At 41.4% G+C, this 17,541-nt stretch overlaps 3 protein-coding genes across 16 annotated transcripts in view; 2 read left to right on the forward strand and 1 right to left on the reverse strand.

Moving 5' to 3' along the window:
- The first annotated feature begins 45 nt into the window (after positions 1-45).
- Positions 46-1,018, forward strand: LOC4800778 (protein NDUFAF4 homolog). Its single transcript, XM_001357956.4, has 4 exons — positions 46-317; positions 382-473; positions 530-776; positions 838-1,018. The coding sequence occupies exons 1-4, from the start codon at positions 173-175 to the stop codon at positions 972-974; spliced, it is 621 nt and encodes a 206-aa protein (XP_001357993.3). The 5' UTR covers positions 46-172; the 3' UTR covers positions 975-1,018.
- Positions 1,003-2,401, reverse strand: LOC4800779 (WD repeat-containing protein 61). The gene is made up of 5 exons (XM_001357957.4): positions 2,255-2,401; positions 1,909-2,203; positions 1,617-1,855; positions 1,368-1,555; positions 1,003-1,308 (listed from the first exon to the last, which is right to left on the reverse strand). The coding sequence occupies exons 1-5, from the start codon at positions 2,255-2,257 to the stop codon at positions 1,035-1,037; spliced, it is 999 nt and encodes a 332-aa protein (XP_001357994.4). The 5' UTR covers positions 2,258-2,401; the 3' UTR covers positions 1,003-1,034.
- A 1,848-nt stretch (positions 2,402-4,249) lies between these two features.
- Mical (Molecule interacting with CasL) overlaps positions 4,250-17,541 on the forward strand; it is a 51,556-nt gene continuing 38,264 nt past the window's right edge. For all 14 annotated transcript variants that reach the window (XR_004468499.1, XR_004468500.1, XM_033376981.1 and 11 more), the window contains exons 1-3: positions 4,250-4,347; positions 5,137-5,165; positions 10,430-10,521. The gene's annotated coding sequence lies outside the window, so the exon portion shown is untranslated. The remainder of the gene's footprint in view (positions 4,348-5,136; positions 5,166-10,429; positions 10,522-17,541) is intronic.

Here is a 17,541-nt window from a genome sequence, read left to right on the forward strand (position 1 = left end):
ATTGATGTGAAAACATCCATGTAGCGATACTTATCGAATAGAGGAGGCCAATCATCGGCTAGTTGCTACAAAACTTGTTGTTGTTTTTGGTTATGTTTACGGGCAGAATTTTCTTTTCATCGAATTTTGGAATATATTGTGAATCTTTAATTAAAACATAAGTGTTCCGGCCATGGGACAGGTAGCTTCGATGATTGCCCGCCGGGCGAATCGCTTCAATGCCGAGAATCGCGCCCATCGCATTATTGAGCGCGAGAAACCCACACCGGCGCCCAAATTCGATTCCAATCTTAGGGACATGGAACGCACCCTAGAATGTAATCTATTCGGAGAATAGTCGGGGATGTTTGGACTTTGTTTAATCTCGATTTTTGCTTCCAGTGGATCCCAAGTTCGTGGACAAACTCAACCTAAAGGACTCCACTTTGGACACGCGACTAAAAGACGTTTATGTAACGTCACAGGATCGTTTTGTGGGTTAAAGAAAACGCTAAACAGATCGATAAATACTCATAATATGCTCCCCTAGATTGCACGGGTGCAGGAACGTCAGGCGGCGGAGTCGGCAGCGGACACTGCAGAGCAGCGACCTCTTCCATTAGAGCGCCAAACTCCGGATGACTATGAGTACGGCTACAAGGAGCCCAATCGCGTCCTGACCGGCCATTGCTCCCTGCGGCAGGCCCTCAAGTTCATCAACGACCATCAGATCGAGCCGGAGTTGTGGCCAGCCAAGAAAATAGCCGACGAGTACAAGCTGAAGGAGACGAATGTTGGTAAGAATGGACGGATCCCCGCCTGCAGAACCCGCTTTCATCCTTTTCTTCTTACTTGCAGAGAACATACTCCATTACTTTAAGACGTTCAATGTGTACATACCCGACCAGAAGTACAAGGACACATTGCTGACGCAGGCCAAGCAGAAGATCAATCTGCTCAAGGAGAAGACCAGCGTGCCGGACAGTAGTTCATAGTTAGCCTCTACCACAAAATAGAACCCAATTGTTGTTTAATCCTACGATTTATTGAAGAAATCAGACCATGGCGTTCGGTGGGCATTCGTAAACGTTGAGCGACCTGTCCTCCGAAGCGGAAATCACCTTGTCGTTGCCGGGGCTGTAGCGCACGCTCCACACCTGATCGCTGTGCTCGTTGAATGTGTGCAGGCACTTGCGCTCCGAGGAGTCCCAGATTTTCACAGACCGATCGCTGGAGGAGCTGGCAAACCGCTTGCCATCATCGGAGAAGGAGACGCACAACACCCAGGAGGCATGGCCCGACAGCGTGCCCACCACATCAGAGTGCGCACTGCAAAGGGAAGGGGGGTTACAAAAGGCGCTTCAGTTGTTTCGGTGGCTGCCACTTACACATCGTAGAGCTTCATGTGTCCATCGTCGGAGCCGGTTAGCAGCATCTGCGAGTTCGGGGAGAAGCACAAACTGCGCACGGGCATGGCATGGCCCTCCAGGGTCTGAGCCACTTTGCCAGCGGCCACATCAAAGATGGTGATGATGCCATCAATGGCTCCGCTGGCTATGTATTTGCCATCTGGACTCTGCAATGCAAAATGGAATGTGTAATGGAGCAGTCTACGGCCTGGAGGTTGGTCGTCGTACATATGCAATGCTCAAAGTGTATTTGCCATTCTGGGCATCCAGCACCTGCTCCGCCTTGCCCGTCTCCACACTGTACATGGATATCTTGCCATCGTTCAGACCAGATATCACGTACTTGTCGCACGGTGAGAAGCCCACTGTCCACAGATCCACTGGCCCGAAGGTCAGCAAATGTTTCTTGTCCCCAGTCCTGGCATCCCACAAACACATCGTGGAGTCCAGGGAGCTGCTGGCAATTGCTTTAAAAGAATAACATGAATTTAGATCGTTAAAATATATATTCAAGACTCACTTTGACCATCGGAGCTGACGGCAACGGAGACGACGCCCAGGGCATGCCCCTTCAGGGAATGGCGGAGCTTCAGTGTGTTATCCTCGCGTATGTCCCACACTTTTACCAGATCGTCGAGACCACCCGTAACGATGAACTCTTTCGGCTTGGGCTCCTTTTTGTCAAAGTCAAAGGGATTCTCCTCTTCCGGCTCCGTGGCGGCATCGTCTTTTGCAGCCGGCAATGGATCGCTGCCCCATGTGCAGCTCCACAGCGAATTATCATGCGCATTTTCCTCTCTGTGCAGTAGCGAGAACTAAAAATGATTGTTTAGTCGATCATTTGGCAATAGCAGGACCGGACTCACCATTGTAAACAAAAACTTAAGAAAAAGAAAATTTATTTCGCAAAATGGTCGATAACAAACAGTACGATAGCTATCGATGACGGCAAAATAATTTAATTATCGAAAATTAATGAAAAGTATCGAAGAGAAACTATCGATAGTGGTGGAACATTTTCGATAACTATTTTACGTTAGACACATGAGCCCAGAAATGAGCAACACTCGGTGTATTTTTCAAATGAGACCGTATATTTCGGTGCTGTTTTGAGGGTCATACTGTAGAAATACTGGTTTTCGCCGCGATCCCATGTGGTGTTTTTTAGTGCTAAATGGTATTTTTGCAAATTTCATCAATCTATTAATTTAATTTTCAATGTTATATAGAAATCCAATAAATGCAAGTATTTCGAATAGGCCAATCATGTATAGAATTGATTTATCAATCGTACAAAATTGAGTGGGCATGGCTAAATGTTCCATAAAGATAATATTATTCAACGGAACAAAGAATTGGTTGTTTTTTGAATCGAATTTGAATTCGCCGCAGTTCGCTTTAGCAACAATGAGTCCCATTCCATACAGAAACATGTTGCTAACATACCCTGGGGGAAATGGATGTTATAGAATTGCGGAAAAAGGGTGTACAAAGGCAAATACAAGCGTTATGTCTTCAAATTCCAGCGACATTGCAACTGTTTTTTTGTTGAACTATTTTGCTTAAACCTTGTTTTGTCAAAATACAATAAAAGCAAGGACTAAAAACTGGCCAATTAAGTAGAAAATTGATCCATTAATCGAATAAAATTATGTGGGCATAGATAAAGGCCCGGTTGACAACATTTAAATCCTTGTCCCTCATATTCAAAAAAGTTCGATTTGGCGCGCAAAACTCGGTATATTTTTCAAATGAGACCGTATATTTCGGTGCTGTCCTGAGGGTCATACTGTAGAAATACTGGTTTTCGCCGCGATCCCATGTGGTGTTTTTTAGTGCTAAATGGTATTTTTGTCATTTATTAATTGAATTTTCAATGTTATATAAAAATCCAATAAATGCAACTATTTCGAATAGACCAATCATGTATAGATTTGATTCATCAATCGTATAAAATTGAGGGGGCATGGCTAAATGTTCCATATAGATAGTATTATTCAACGGAACAAAGAATTGGTCGTTTTTTGAATCGAATTTGAATTCGCCGCAGTTCGCCGCAATTTCGCTTTAGCAACAATGAGTCTCGTTCCATACACAATGTTGCACATTCCATACACACTGTTGCAGCAACATTTACTTGAAAACCGTATTTTAGTCAAAATAAAATTCATTAAGGTAATTAAAAGAAGCAATCTTGTAAAAAAAGCATTTATCTATGGGATAAAGCTAAGTGGGCATCTATAGATTGAAATATAGGCAATATCCGATTCGCCGCAGTTTCGCTATTGCAACAATGAGTCTCATTCCATACACAAACATGTTGCTAATTCGATGCACACATACCCTGGGGGAAATGGATGTTATAGAATTCTGAATACGTTTGTCTTCCAAGGCTCAGTAGGTATCAGGATCGACATTAATATATACAAGATACTAATAATGTACTTGAATATGTTTAAAGAATATCAATTTGAGAAAAGGTCTTAATAAATTACGTTTTATCTTCATATAAAATTAGCGAAATAGGGTGTAAAAAGGTCTATACACGCATCATTCTTCAAATACCAGCAACATTGCAACTGATTTTTTGTTGAACTATTATGTTTAAACCTTGTTTTACAATAAATACAATAAAAGCAAGGATTAAAAACTAACCAATTGTGTAGAAAATTGATGCATTAATTGGATAAATTTATGTGGGTATGGCTAAATGTTCTATTTAGCTGGTAATATTCAACGGAACAAAGAATATGAGGAATATGTAAAAAGAACTTGAATTCGTCAGTATATTTACGGTATATTTTGAAAATGAGGCGGTATATTTCGGTATATTTCTGATGGTCGATAACGATGACGGTTAACGATAAGTCCGCGGTCACACAGAATATTTTTGCGCCCCCGGTAAACAACGTGAAATTTACGTCGAATTTTGCTCGGAAAAATATCAAAACAAGTGCAAGTGAGTAGTGCAGCGCTCTGCAGAAGTGTATAAATGCAATCTGAATTGAATGCAAGTGTCGTTATATAATGCGAGTGCTAAATAAAAACGCACCCAAGGTGTCATTCTTTATAAAGGAACAGTACGGACGCTGTCGCCGATTCCGACGATTTTGATGACCAACTACGAAAAACGGACCAACGCGTGTTCTTTATTTTAGTTGATTTTTTTCGTTCGTATTTTGTCTGTGTCCGGGAGCCGCGTGTCTGGAATATATTAATAACATTTATATAGTGAAACTTTAAATGTGTGTGTGAGAGTGTGGTGGGGGGCGGTCTGCGTGTATGTGCAGCAGCAGCAGCAGCTGAAGAATATTTTATCATTCATATCTGCGTCAAAAAGCGAAAAGAAAACTAAATGTAATTCCTTTTAATGCCAGGATTTGCCTGCTCTCTCTCTCTGCGGCTGCACACGCACTTTCCATTATAATAATAATAAATACAAGAATTCGCCTCGCCGCACTTTCTTCCATGTGTTTTTATGTGTTTGTTTTATTGATTCCCGTTCGCATCCATCTCTCCGTTCGCGTTTCGTCCCCCCCACAAATCCCGTTTAACTGTTCTCGCTCTCTGCCTCTCCCTCGCTCTCTCTCTCTTGATTCGGTTCGGTGTAAACAAGTTTATCTTTAATTTTGTCTCATCTTCATCTTCTCTTCTTGTTTTTGTTGTGGTTCTTCCACGCGACTGCTGTTTTTTTTCTCCAACAAATTTTAATTTGCAAATCGCTTTCAAAATAAATCAAACACAACAGTTTTTTAGCTGAATTTGTTAATCATAAAGGTGAGTGAAATCCGATGATAAATATTTTTGTAGTGTATATATATTTAGCAGATTTGCATAATATGGTTTTATGTAATCAAATGTGAGTTTTATGCAAAAATCTTGTTCATATTATAAGCCCCCCACGCTTAAAATACTGACTAGATAGGTGGTTCCATACAATACAAAATTGTGTATGTACAAAATTCCCCTTTTGTGCCATTGAATGTTAACAGTCGATTGTAGAAGGATTTCTAGAGTTGAAGAGAATACTGCTTGCAGCATTCATGTGTCTGCCTTTGATGCTGTCAAGAACTGCTTGCTAACTGTGGATTCTCAAGGAATTCGGGAGCGCAACAGAACTGCTTGCAGCACTTTACAGCTGAAGTGAAAGAACTGCTTGCATAAACGGATCTTCTCCCTTCCAACACCTCTCTCGCTGCTGCGGCTCTGCCCCAGCCTTCACACATAAACGGTATTTATGGATAAGAAAAAAAGCTGTCCCCTAAGAGGTGCTCCACACACACACAACAAAACAACAAACAGCAGAAATGGGATGGGCAAAAAAAACTAGACCATAAAACATAAATGCATTCACGGCTGCCTGCTGCCATTAGTGTGAAAACTTTTCACAATATCATGTTGAAAAAAAAAACACACACAAGAACAAAAACCAAATGGAAATCCAGGGCAGGCCAAGAGGGGGAAGGAAAAGAAAAAAAAACGCAGAGAAAAAGCCTAAGCCGATGAGCAACTGTGGGCTGCCTGCCCTCGCGGAATGTGAAACAAAGTTATTATTCGAGTGGAGAGAGTAGAGAGAGCGGATAGCCTTGATCGAGGGGGGGACTGCACTGCCCTGCCGCCTGCGGAGTCAAGTGCGGAAAAGCGTTGGCTGGGAAAAGCGTGACAAAGTCAAAAGCAAGGCAAAAACTGGAGCGGGGCAATATTTTTGGGCCATCTCCATATGACATCATTGCCAGGGGGGGCGACACGGTGGAGACGACAATGACAGAGCAAAAACCAAAAAGAAAAGCCAAGAAAATACAAGAGAAAAATGCTGTTGAGCCAGCGAAAAGCACTCGCAAAAGATTTGATGCATTAGCCTTGACATTATTTCAAAGAAAAGTGCAACAAAGAGTGAGAGGCGGGGAGAGGGATAGTACTCTTAAGTCTCTTGGGATCCACTATCATCTACTGGTCCCAGGGGATCAAGCCGATCCTTCAGCCACGCTGATAAGTGATATCAGTGCTCGTTCCTCTCATTGTACAATAATAAATGGCATTCATTGAACTCTGGAGGGCATTGCCCAGACACCAGACATCTTCACGCCACAAAGACTTGCAGATCTCGAAAGTATCTTCGGCTCGGCACTCTAGCAAATGATAATGCCAGTGGAAATATCTAGTATTCTGCTGGGAGTGGGGGCCACCTAAAGTACTTTTGCCGCCTGCATAGCCAGGGCCAAAGAGGCTTTTGGCCATAGATAAGATAATTATTTCAATGCTATTTTTAAACCATAAATTTCATAAGCCGAAATTTCATTTGTAGAAGGTTATTCTTCAGAAATGGTATCCCCAAATTAGGGCCACAATAAGCCATATTTGTGGGCAGTAGAATTTTTGGGAAATATTTTCATTTAACATTTAAGGGGGAGTCCCAATTTATGGTCAAAAGCAAAAGGCAGGCGTTAATGGCCGATGGGGGGTTAAAGGTCATTAGCATATGTGACATTTTCTTCTTCTCTTAGATTATTTCCCAGGATCGAAACCACACAAAATAATCTATATCCCTTTCTGCCCTTTAATCCTTGAAGCATTTAACCCATCTGTAACTCTGTTGATCTCTTCCCCTTGACCTTGCCCCAGTGCAAAATGCCATCAAGTGAGGGGTGAAAAAGTACGTACAAGATATGAGACCCCGCTCTACCCTGGAAGCACTTGAAAATCGAGTGTTTTTACCCCATAAAACCATTTCTTTAAAATTTGAGCAGCTGTCTCTTGGTCGCTCTCTCGCTCTTTCTTTTTGGGTAGTGCTACGCTCCCTCTGTTCCCTGTATTTGGGTAGCGTTTCTCCCCTCTGTTAACCCCTAAAAAACGCAAATTGATATCTTCTAAAGTCTACAACTGATAAAATGTCAAAAAAAGACAAATTTGCGGCCAAGGCTATGGGGTTTTTTATACAAATAATGAACACACCCCTAATCAATCTAAAATACTAGAAAGTGGGAAAAAAGGAGTATATAGTATTTCTAATATTTATCTGGTTTTTTTTTTTAAATTTACAGAAAGTTTCCACACTCTGCGGGAGCTCTTTTTACAGCTTCCATTGTATAAAATCAGAACCCCTATTTAATGAAGATGTGACGATTATAATTGTGTCGATATTCCAATAAAACCTACAAAACGAAAGCCTAGATATAGACTTGTAGGAATATATTGGTTTTGTTTGCCCATCTCCGACTTAAGGGACTCAACACGCGACTTGCAATAGCTTTCATCGTTTAGTTCGAACATTCTTTACATCTGAAAGACTTTTTTAACCAAGTGATCGGCTCGATCTGTTGGAGTATCGCAGTCTTCCAGTCACCAGATGAGGCCTTTCTTTCTTTTCTTTTTGTTTTCACGCCTTTCACGTGCTTATGGCCTTGCCCCCCATTACCTCCCTCCCGAGTGCGTTTGCTTCATTATTAATCGCATTTTTGACGCCATTTTATTAACAGACGTGTGCTCTATGGCCAGTGGGTGAATGGGGCGGAGGGGGAGGTAGGCCGTTTTGGGTGCGGTGGGGGTTAGAGGTGCAAAAGAAGGCGTCAATTAGCTGTCGTCTGGGCCAGAAAAAAAAAACAAAAAAAAAACACTTTCACAATTTATCAACAAAAAAGAAAACTGAAAAAGAAACATCATCAAAATGTTCAATGTTCGTTTACAATTTGACTCTTTTCGTCTGTAGTTTTCCTTTCTTTTTTACCCCTTGTCTACGGAGTTTTATTATTAATTAAAAAAGCCAGACGGGCAGACAGACAGCGAGAGACATCATGATGATGACGACCGTGACCCCGCCCCAGGAGTGGGTTTGGGTTTCGGTTTTCCTTTGTTTTTCATTTCTTTTGTGATTTTTTGTTCACATTTCTCGCTGAAAGTTCGCTGATCTGACAAATCAGAATTTGTAAACCTGACTAAAGGAAAAACATGAACGATTAGGCCAACACCCCCTTTACCCGAGAGTAAGAGAGAGAGGCCACTACTCCGCTCATTCAATTATCATTTATTCAGCAGAGGCCCTAGACCTCAGGGTAGACCGGTTTCCAAGCTCTTAATGTGATTAAGTTGTTATGCTTCGACAGTCCCCGGATCGTGCATGCATAAGTTTTTCCATTTTCAATTTCATCCCCCTCCCCACAAAGAGGAGTGTTGGGTAGGGGATTATTCAGGGAGGTATGGGGCGAAGGGGAGTTCTTGAGTTACCGTAATCCCAAGCCAAAGACTCTGGATAGTTGTGATGTCATGGAATATATGTAGTGTCCGCTAATAATCACTGCTTAAATTAGTATTTTTTTTAAATTTAGTTATATCATTGCCCCACCTGGCACTTGTAGGGTTAACGCGACTGCTTGCGAGAGAGAAAAGTCCAATGGAAAGAGCGAGAGTGGAAGAGAGGAGGACTGGATCCCGCTAGAGAGCGCATCGAGTACTTGAGAGCCAACGAAAGAGTGCGGGAAAGGGTGGAAAGCTCAAATTGTGGCACTTTTTGGAGTGAGAAGGAGAGAGAAGAAAAGGGGTCCCGTTAGATAGCGAAACTTGGAAAGGGAAGATCAAATGGGAAAATAGCGGAAATGGATGGACTACTTGAATCCGATTTATGAACCCTTCGATTCCTTACCGCCCAAGTTCTAGGGAGTATTTCGGGATACGTACAGTGCCGCTCAGCTGAATAGGTTCAACAATTTTCAATAGTCAAAACGCTATATCTTTTTAACCAACTTACCGATTTATAAGAAACAATTGTTTTTTTTATAAATTGATTCATTGTTAATATAGCAAGAAAGTTTGTGGTTTCCAGGACACGTTTTTAAAGGCTTTTAGCTCAACTGCATAGGTTGAGGAATTTACAAATTCATAAGTCACATATTTGGCTGAAGTATAACCAAAAAATAACCAAAAATAACCATAAACTATAAGTTAGTATTAGCTAGTCCCACCTTGGCTTGATATTACTTCATATATTCGATCTGTTAAGGACTTGTAATAATTTTCTAGAACATTGTATATTCCCAAAATAATTCCATCGGTTTCTCCATCTTTCTATCTGTTTTGGGGCTAGAATCTTTTTGTTTCACACAGTTTTGCACACATTGAAATATTTTTACACAGTTCAAGTTCATGTGAATCTCTCTGTAGCTCTGCAACCGGTTTGCCCTTTCATTTGCTTATTGACTAAACACTTTTTTCTATTCTTTTTGCGATCTATTGATTTGAATCACCATGCAAACCGCCCAAACCCCCCATCCCCCCACAGCTATCAAATGGTTTTCATTTCAATTTTTCAATTGAAGCCCGTCCAAACAAATTGCATTTGGGACCCCGGACACCCCTGAAATTTTCGAAGGGGAAGTCTACGCGAAGGCCAATTAATGGAAGCGAACAGAATGGAACGTTCCAATGGAACCCAAACGGAATGCAAATTCAAAAGTGCTGACAGGCGACAATGTCTGATCGGAAGAGAGACTACAGAGACTGGTGGATGTGTCCATTATGGGCAATATAAATAGATATTTGTCTAAATTGAGTTCATGTCATTGGCACATCATTCTTGAAAAAATTCGACAGTCGCCGGATGTGCCGTGGCAGGAACCCCGGCCCGGCCCGGCCATAACCCAACAAAAATTTGATGTTTACTTATAGAAAGGTGATTTTCCATATAGTCGTGCGATGTACGATGTGAGGACTACTCTTTATAGTTTAGTTTTTGGCCAAATGAATCACGTTCTCTAATTATACAGAAAAAACAGTCAGAACAGAGATCACGAGATGACGTTTTTTGGCCTTGAAAAAACAAACCCTGAAGATCAAGTCATACACTTGGAGAAAATTCTACAAATTGGGCCTTAAATTGGGGGAAATTTAAGAGAATTTATTAGTTATTTTATGCATAAAAACTTTACGTTTTCCCAAGAAAATTATGCATTTTATTGAACTCTAAATTTTAATACAAATATTTAATAATTATATTTTCCAAAATATATGTATAATCAACTTTTTCCATTCGTTCCTTTTTCGATTTTCAGCAAACCTCAACAAATCATAATTTTTGGCCTTCCCCCGCTCCCCCCCTTCCAATCAACACAAATGTTTTCGGCCAACAAATCTGCTTGCTAAGGTGAGTTTTTAACCATATAATGATACTATTTATATATGTATATAATTATATATAGCGTATTAGTGTGGATTGGCGCATGTTTCGGTGACTAAGAGAGTGCCGCATTTAATGACTGATAATTGCTGATGGACAAGAGACAAGCTCCCCTGTCCCTCTCTAACCCATAGATTAGATAATGAAACTCAATGTGTGGCAATCTTTATTATTTTGAGTGTGTTGGGGGGTAAAGACTGGATTAGATTTTGAGTTAAAAGTGAGAATTAATAGACAACGACCGACAGTCATGGGAAGATCTAGTAACTGGTTCGCAATGGATACTATGATTATAATTGTGGATAATTATTAAATAAAATGCACAAATTTATATTTATTTACTATTTATTTTTTGGTAATTTTTGTGGTTAATCTATCGTAAATATTAAACAAATCGCTTGAGCGGTATGACCTCATTTTCGTGTCAATCGCAGCGATTGTAGCCGTTCACTTATGGGAATTAAATGTCTCCGAATGTGAGATAGAACTAGAAAAAAGATTGGACTGAAATATTCAGAGCCAAAGGCTGCCAATGTCTTCAGATGGAAGTAAGTAGTCGTCTCTGATCTTCCAGGCACCTTCTGTCATTCTTTTCTAGCTAAGAAAGCAAGATGATAATTGTGTATCAATCTACAGGAAATCATTAATTTCTGGGTATCTATAGGACGAGGAGAACCTTGGACCCTTAACGGATCATATAAGCCTCCTGAAAGAGTGGGGTTCTGGAAGCGGCTTGCAGTTTCCGTAACTAGAAAGCGGACATCCATATGTAGGTCTAAACCACTCGAATGGTTTATGCCTCATTCTATTCCTCGTGGATCCAGGTGCCATAATTGTTCCTCAAACACCTCCAACGTTACTGGCTGCACCTGACACCCGACAGACGGACAGACAGACAGACAGACAGGCAGCTCTGTGGCCCACCTGCAGTTGTCCCATCAATCTTCTGGTCCCGTGTTCTCTCTACCCTCCTAACCATGGCTCATGGGGGGTGGGGCTCTTGGGGCTCTTGGGGCTCATGGCTCATGGCTCATGGCTGAGGCATTTTTAATTAGAAAATGCTGCCACGACACCCAATGAAAAGTTGATCGGTGTTGCTGCTGCTGCTGTGTTTATTGGCCCAGGGCCAGCGTGAAAAGTGCAAAGTTTATTGGGCCAATCGAATAATCGAACAAGAATCGAAATCGAAACCAAAGGCAGCAAAGCAGCCCCCAAAAACCGAATGGCAGGGCAGGGACTATTTTTAATTAATGTTTCTGTTGCTTTTGTTGCGGCTTTTTCTGTGACAGTTTCAATTTCAATTTCTAGTTTCGGTTTTTCAATTTGCTGTGTAATTGATTGCCTTTGGGGGCATGCCACTCGGCGGTGGCCATGGTTGAGCTGTGAAAATCAGTGAAAACTTAGACAGATTCAATAAACTAAAAGCCAGAAAAAGGCGAATTTAAATGAAAGGAAAAACTTTCCTTTTGAATTTGTGAAAATTCCCTCTGTGTGTGAGGGAGGGGCAGGGAGGCATTTAGCTAATTTTAGCAGTCGCGGCAAGGAGGGGCGGCCTTTTATTTATACACATTTCTAATTGTGCAGCGAAAGAGAACTCTTTCCGACGGACGGCCATCGGTTCTGGTTCAGCACCACCACCCCCCGAATATGTATTATTTTGTAGTTAAATTTTAATTTTAGTTTATTGTTGTTGTGGTTTTCGGTTTTTGGTGGGTTTATTGAACTATAGGTTGCCCACAAAAAACTACAATACAACGGACATGTTTATGCGTTTTGTTGGAGGTTATTTATGGCCACAAACACACACACACACACACAGAAAGTATTGATGGTTCATTGGCATATGTGTGCCTGGAAATGTTATATATCAGATAGCACTAGATACTGCCAGTAGATGACGCCAGTCGGAGATATATTCGTCTGTGTGTGTCTGCCCCCGTTACGCCCTGTGCGGGGGAGCTGAACTGGTTCTTTCATTGATCTAATGACTCCCACAGGCCTGTAATTACACCTTGAGGATAGAAGTTGTGGCTGGAAATTGATTTTGAATTATTATGATTACAAAAATTTAATTGGATTTTTTTGGTGTACCGAAATTGTGGATAATTTTTATGATTAGCGAAAAAATTGTAATATTTTTTTTTGTAATCAAAATTCAATTTTTCAATAATTTTTAATTTAATTTTTTGGCAAACTTAATTAAAATATTCTGTAAAAAAGGCAACATTTTGTAATAAATTTTGTTGCAGATTTGTTTTAAATATATTTTCAGAACTTTAAAGGAGTAAAATGTTTATTAATTTTGTTGATAAGGTATTTTTATTGCACTTAAATTATAATATTTTGTTGTTCTATTAAATGCTAAACAGTGTGAAAATAATTCTATACAATTTATAGCTTGCTTTACAAATTTAAAACAAATTGCGATTCCCATTTGGCCTGCCCGCTGCCTTATCGCAAATATTTGTACTGTAATTTAATGATCGTACAAGGCGCCACAGCACAAACAATGCCCGTGTACCCGCCACAAACCCATATATGGCAACATTTCTGGCCTCCCATTATTCGCTTATTGGCATCGAGCGTCCGTTGATAACGTTGATAGCGATAACGATTAGAAATCGACCCGCGGAAGGTGTTGCGTTGTTTGATAAGAACGTGGACGCATTTGGAGCCAGCGATCGTAAACCTTGACCAACAAGAAATTGGGGCTAATGAATCAGCTGACGGTCCCGGGGTGGAGTCAATTTCGAAAGGCATTTTCTTTCGTTCGATGCCGATGGCGATGCCACTTCGTTTTTCCAATCAGCAAACGCAAACGCAAATCCAATTATCAATTGGATCGAATGGAAAGTCGCGCGGAGAAGGCAACCGCAAAGAGAGGCTGACAATCCAATAAACGGGGCGTGTCAATGGAATTAAGGATGGGTGTTCGGTTCGGTTTGGTTAGCTTCGGCTCGGTTCGGCTAAGGAAAGTTTGAGCAAAGCTGCGCTGCGGAAACCTTTTGGGTTGGGTTCTCTGCTCTCCGACGGATCTGTGATGCTCCGTTGCCTCGTGCCTTGGCTTAGTAAACAAGTTTTTCTCTCTCCTTACACTCTTTTGCTGTTACTCTTTTTCAGTGTTTCTGTTTTTGGTTGCGCATGAATCACTTTTAATACCCTTTAGTTGTAGAAATCAGGGGTATAATGGCTCCTCTGACAGGCTGAGAAGAAAAGTGGAAATAAAGCAAAGTTCTAATGGTATAATGCCTATCATTTCTGCTGTAATTTCTGGTAAAACATAACCAAGAAGTGCTTATACGACTTTTATTATATTCTCTGGATCGTTATTGATATAACTTATGGAATCCAGGGCATCCCCACAGTCGAGAGAATACAAAAAGTTCTTCTTTGTGTGTTCTCTGCTTTGCTTTTGTGCTTTGTGCTGCTTTGTCTTTTCCGAAAGGTAACTAAACAATGTACACACACAAACAGGCACACACACACGCATAGCAATGTATAGTTAAAGGGCAGTCTGGGAGAGAAATTGAGTTTATGACGTTTGCACTTAGCCCCCGACGTACTCGTTCTTGTACAGCATGGCACAGTTATCATTCAGTCAGCGCTGCCGCTGCCGCTGCCTCTGCCGCTGCCTCCGAGCTTCGACGAGCTTTCTGCCCAGCCACCAGCAGGCGGAAGCAGCGTTGCCGGTCACCCAAGCGCACAGCTTGCGTGAATGAATATTGGATTCATCCCCACGCAGCGCAAAGCAGAGCAGAGCAGAGCAGCGCTGTCATTCTGGATCCCTCTGGCAGTCGCTGCATCACTTATTCATTCACTCCAGTCAGTCAGTCAGTCAGTCAATCAATGGAACTTGGTTTTCGTTACCGTTTTGTTTTTCGTTTGATGCTTGATTGCATTGCCAGCGGATATTGACGGTGCATTTGGGGCACCCCTGCCTTTTTGGTCTCTGGGGGCCATGCCGGAACCTTCAGAATTCGATCAGAATGAAAGACTTAATTTGTGAATGATTTAAGGAACTTTTACCATGGCATTTCACATTCCGAGATTTATAAAAATATTAAATTTGCTTTTCAAATTGTTTCACTTTTTAATCGTTAAGTAAAAGTAAAAATATATGTTAAAATTAAGTCCAATTAAAGATAGAGAAAGAGAATAAAAAACCGTCACTGGTTCATGGTCAACTCGTGCGCCTAATGGCTGCCAACGATTTTTCAAGCCGCATAATTACACCAACAATTACAACAACAGAAATATTCAAACAAAGGCAACAGCTACCACAACCAGAGAAAAATTGTTTCATTTACATTGTGCAGCGTCATGGAATCTGGTCAATGAATCAGTCAGAAATGCTCCTCAGAAATGGCTCAAAGCACGCCAACACACGACGAGCAACCATTAAAAAGTCTGCACACGCGATGCCAAATCTTGCATACTTACAAATATGGATATATAGTATATCGTAGTAGCATGCCACGCCCACGCTCGAATCAGGCTTATTATGGGGGCAACATTTATTGGCAACCAAAACCGCAACTTGTCCAAATGGAAAATGGAAAGGTGGGAAGGTGAACAGGTGTCGCGTCTCAACACGGGGGCTGAGTGGGAGAATGTGCGCGTGTGTGGGCTCTGGCCATTATTAACAGATTATTAAAGACAACTCGAGTGGCCAAGGGCAGGTAAATAAATACAGGTAAATAGATCAGCATAAGCCGAAGCACGTGCTGCTTTAAAATAGAGCAAGAAATTAATAAAAAAGGAAGAAAATTAAGCAAGAGAATGACTGATTGTGGTTTGTGTAAAGGGTACTCTACATTAGAGTAGATAAAGATCTATGGCTATCGAAGAGTGCATAATAAAGGGTATACAAAGTCGCTTTGAGAGAGAGAGAGCGCGTCAATCCCTGCCGAGCAAAGCAACCTAAGAAGGAATTGCGCTGAGAGAAAGAGAGAGAGCAACAGAACGTAGGAGTTGGGAGAGCTTACAAATGCATGCGAAAAAAAGCGATGCTCTTGAAACGAATCGGCACGTTTGCCGACTAGATCAGACACGATCGGCAACCACAGCAACAAAATTCAGCTTACCTGCGCACACAGGGTTGTTGTTGTTGTTGCTGGATAGAGCAATAGATGAAGGACAGAAAGAATTCCCAAGACAGAGAGCAAATGCGAGATCAAGAGATAAGAAAATTGCCACTGCACTGCGCTCAAGGCATAAAAACGACGAAATGCAAGTCTCTGCTTGATATTTAAACATGTGTGTGTGTGTGCGTGTGTGTAAACCCTCGAGAACCCACATGCTCAGCTCTCGGCATATTTTGCGACGGTTTCTGCATGTCTTCGGCTGTTTGTTTGCCTTCAGGCAATCTGTTTCGCCTGCCAATATTTCGGTAATTTTATAGGCTTCTCTTTTTGCCTCTTTGCAAACTGCTCGGCTAAATCGAAAGCAAAACTCATCGAAGCAAAGAAATGGAAACAAATGTGTGTATATATACGGCTGTTAAAGTGCAATTGCAACTATTTTAATTTTGTACGTTTATTTTATTTATAATCTAATGCTATTTTGATTCGATATCTATGGCCCTCTGGCATTTCCATTGCAACAAACAAAAGCAGAAGCACACCCCAGCAATTGTTGAGCCACTAATTCGAACAACTCGAACATATCCGAGGAGGCCCGTTGTTAGACAATTTCATTCGCAGCGTGTTTTTGCAGTTCGAAAAATATTTGCACAATCCTCGGGCTGCCACTGCGATTGTTGCTGTTTCTGTTTCTGTTTCGGTCCTCTGAGCGCTAATTGAGTGAGCACACGACAAGCAGGCAGTCCGTCAGTCAGTCAGTCCGTCAGTCAGTCAGATAGACGCACAGTTCGTCTGTCCGTCTGTCCGATTGGCTGTCAGGCAGCGGGCTCTAGAGGAGAAATGAAAAACGCAGCGAGGCCTGCATACATATAATGTGGGGCATACAACATCTAGCCATCGGGGCATCGTGTGCTCCACACTTTGTTTCTGCCTCATGCAGCACGAGGCATGCCACCGCATACAGGCAACATGCAACACACGCCATAAACTTCAAGGAAGTTGCCCAAACGATAAATGAAAAAAACAAATCTAAAATTCATCATCTTTATGTATGGTACCCCCGGGTAGATTTTGGAGGGTATATAGGGCATGAGGAAGCTCTATATTCCTGCGCAGGATCTATCCATATAGGTCAGCGTGTCTTTTACGTATGAACGCTTAGATATGATATCTTTTCCAGACAAAAACCTATGGTACTCGAATTATATGGCTCTTATTTGAGGGCTCGTATAGATGGGTATAGTTTTTATCTATCGATTGACCAAAAATCATCATAATCTGAGCGTATAATGGAAAACACCCAAACGACAACGATTTGTACTTTAATTTTGGGAGTTCTGAGTGGATATTATCTGCCCTAACCTTTTATAGAATAGATATATTGTTTTTAGGTATATTTATTGTAAATATGTATGTTTTTTGAGCGGTCTTGCTTTTATTATTAGATTTTTCTACATTAAAATTTAGTTTTTATGGATTTATATATAATTTTAAACGTAGAATCATGATAATCGAAACATCATTAAAAACAATTTCCCGTGTCTGACTCTTATCGCACCTCGCGAGAGTCTCTTCATCTCTCTCCCAGCGCGACTTAGCACTACAGAGCGGGTCTTACATTTACTCCGAATGCACTCGAAGAGTGAGCATTTTCTATCTGACAACCGGGTATCTCCCAGTCGAAACATTTCCCTATAACTTTTCTGTCTCCATCTGTTTTCCACTTGCAAGAAATTTTGATGGAAAGCCACCAAATCGCCCGTCCAAAACCCATTGTCCACTCTGCAGTCGTAAAAATTGTCATAAATTTAATCCGATAAAGAGTTTCGTTTCATTTAGTGAACGACCGACGGGAGGCATTTGTCCCGCAGCCACAGCCGTCGCCGCACACTGATCGTCTAATCAG

This window comes from Drosophila pseudoobscura, chromosome 2 (genome assembly GCF_009870125.1).
Source record: "Drosophila pseudoobscura strain MV-25-SWS-2005 chromosome 2, UCI_Dpse_MV25, whole genome shotgun sequence".
Classification (NCBI taxonomy): Eukaryota; Metazoa; Arthropoda; class Insecta; order Diptera; family Drosophilidae; genus Drosophila; species Drosophila pseudoobscura.

Bases quoted from the DNA above. Each gene is read 5' to 3' on its own strand.
- LOC4800778 (XM_001357956.4), top strand. From the start codon at position 173: ATGGGACAGGTAGCTTCGATGATTGCCCGCCGGGCGAATCGCTTCAAT. The intron at 318-381 runs GTAATCTATTCG...TTTTGCTTCCAG, and splicing joins CATGGAACGCACCCTAGAAT to TGGATCCCAAGTTCGTGGAC. The intron at 474-529 runs GTGGGTTAAAGA...ATGCTCCCCTAG, and splicing joins TAACGTCACAGGATCGTTTT to ATTGCACGGGTGCAGGAACG.
- LOC4800779 (XM_001357957.4), bottom strand. The intron at 1,856-1,908 runs GTGAGTCTTGAA...ATTCTTTTAAAG, and splicing joins CGTCAGCTCCGATGGTCAAA to CAATTGCCAGCAGCTCCCTG. The intron at 1,556-1,616 runs GTACGACGACCA...TTTGCATTGCAG, and splicing joins ACACTTTGAGCATTGCATAT to AGTCCAGATGGCAAATACAT.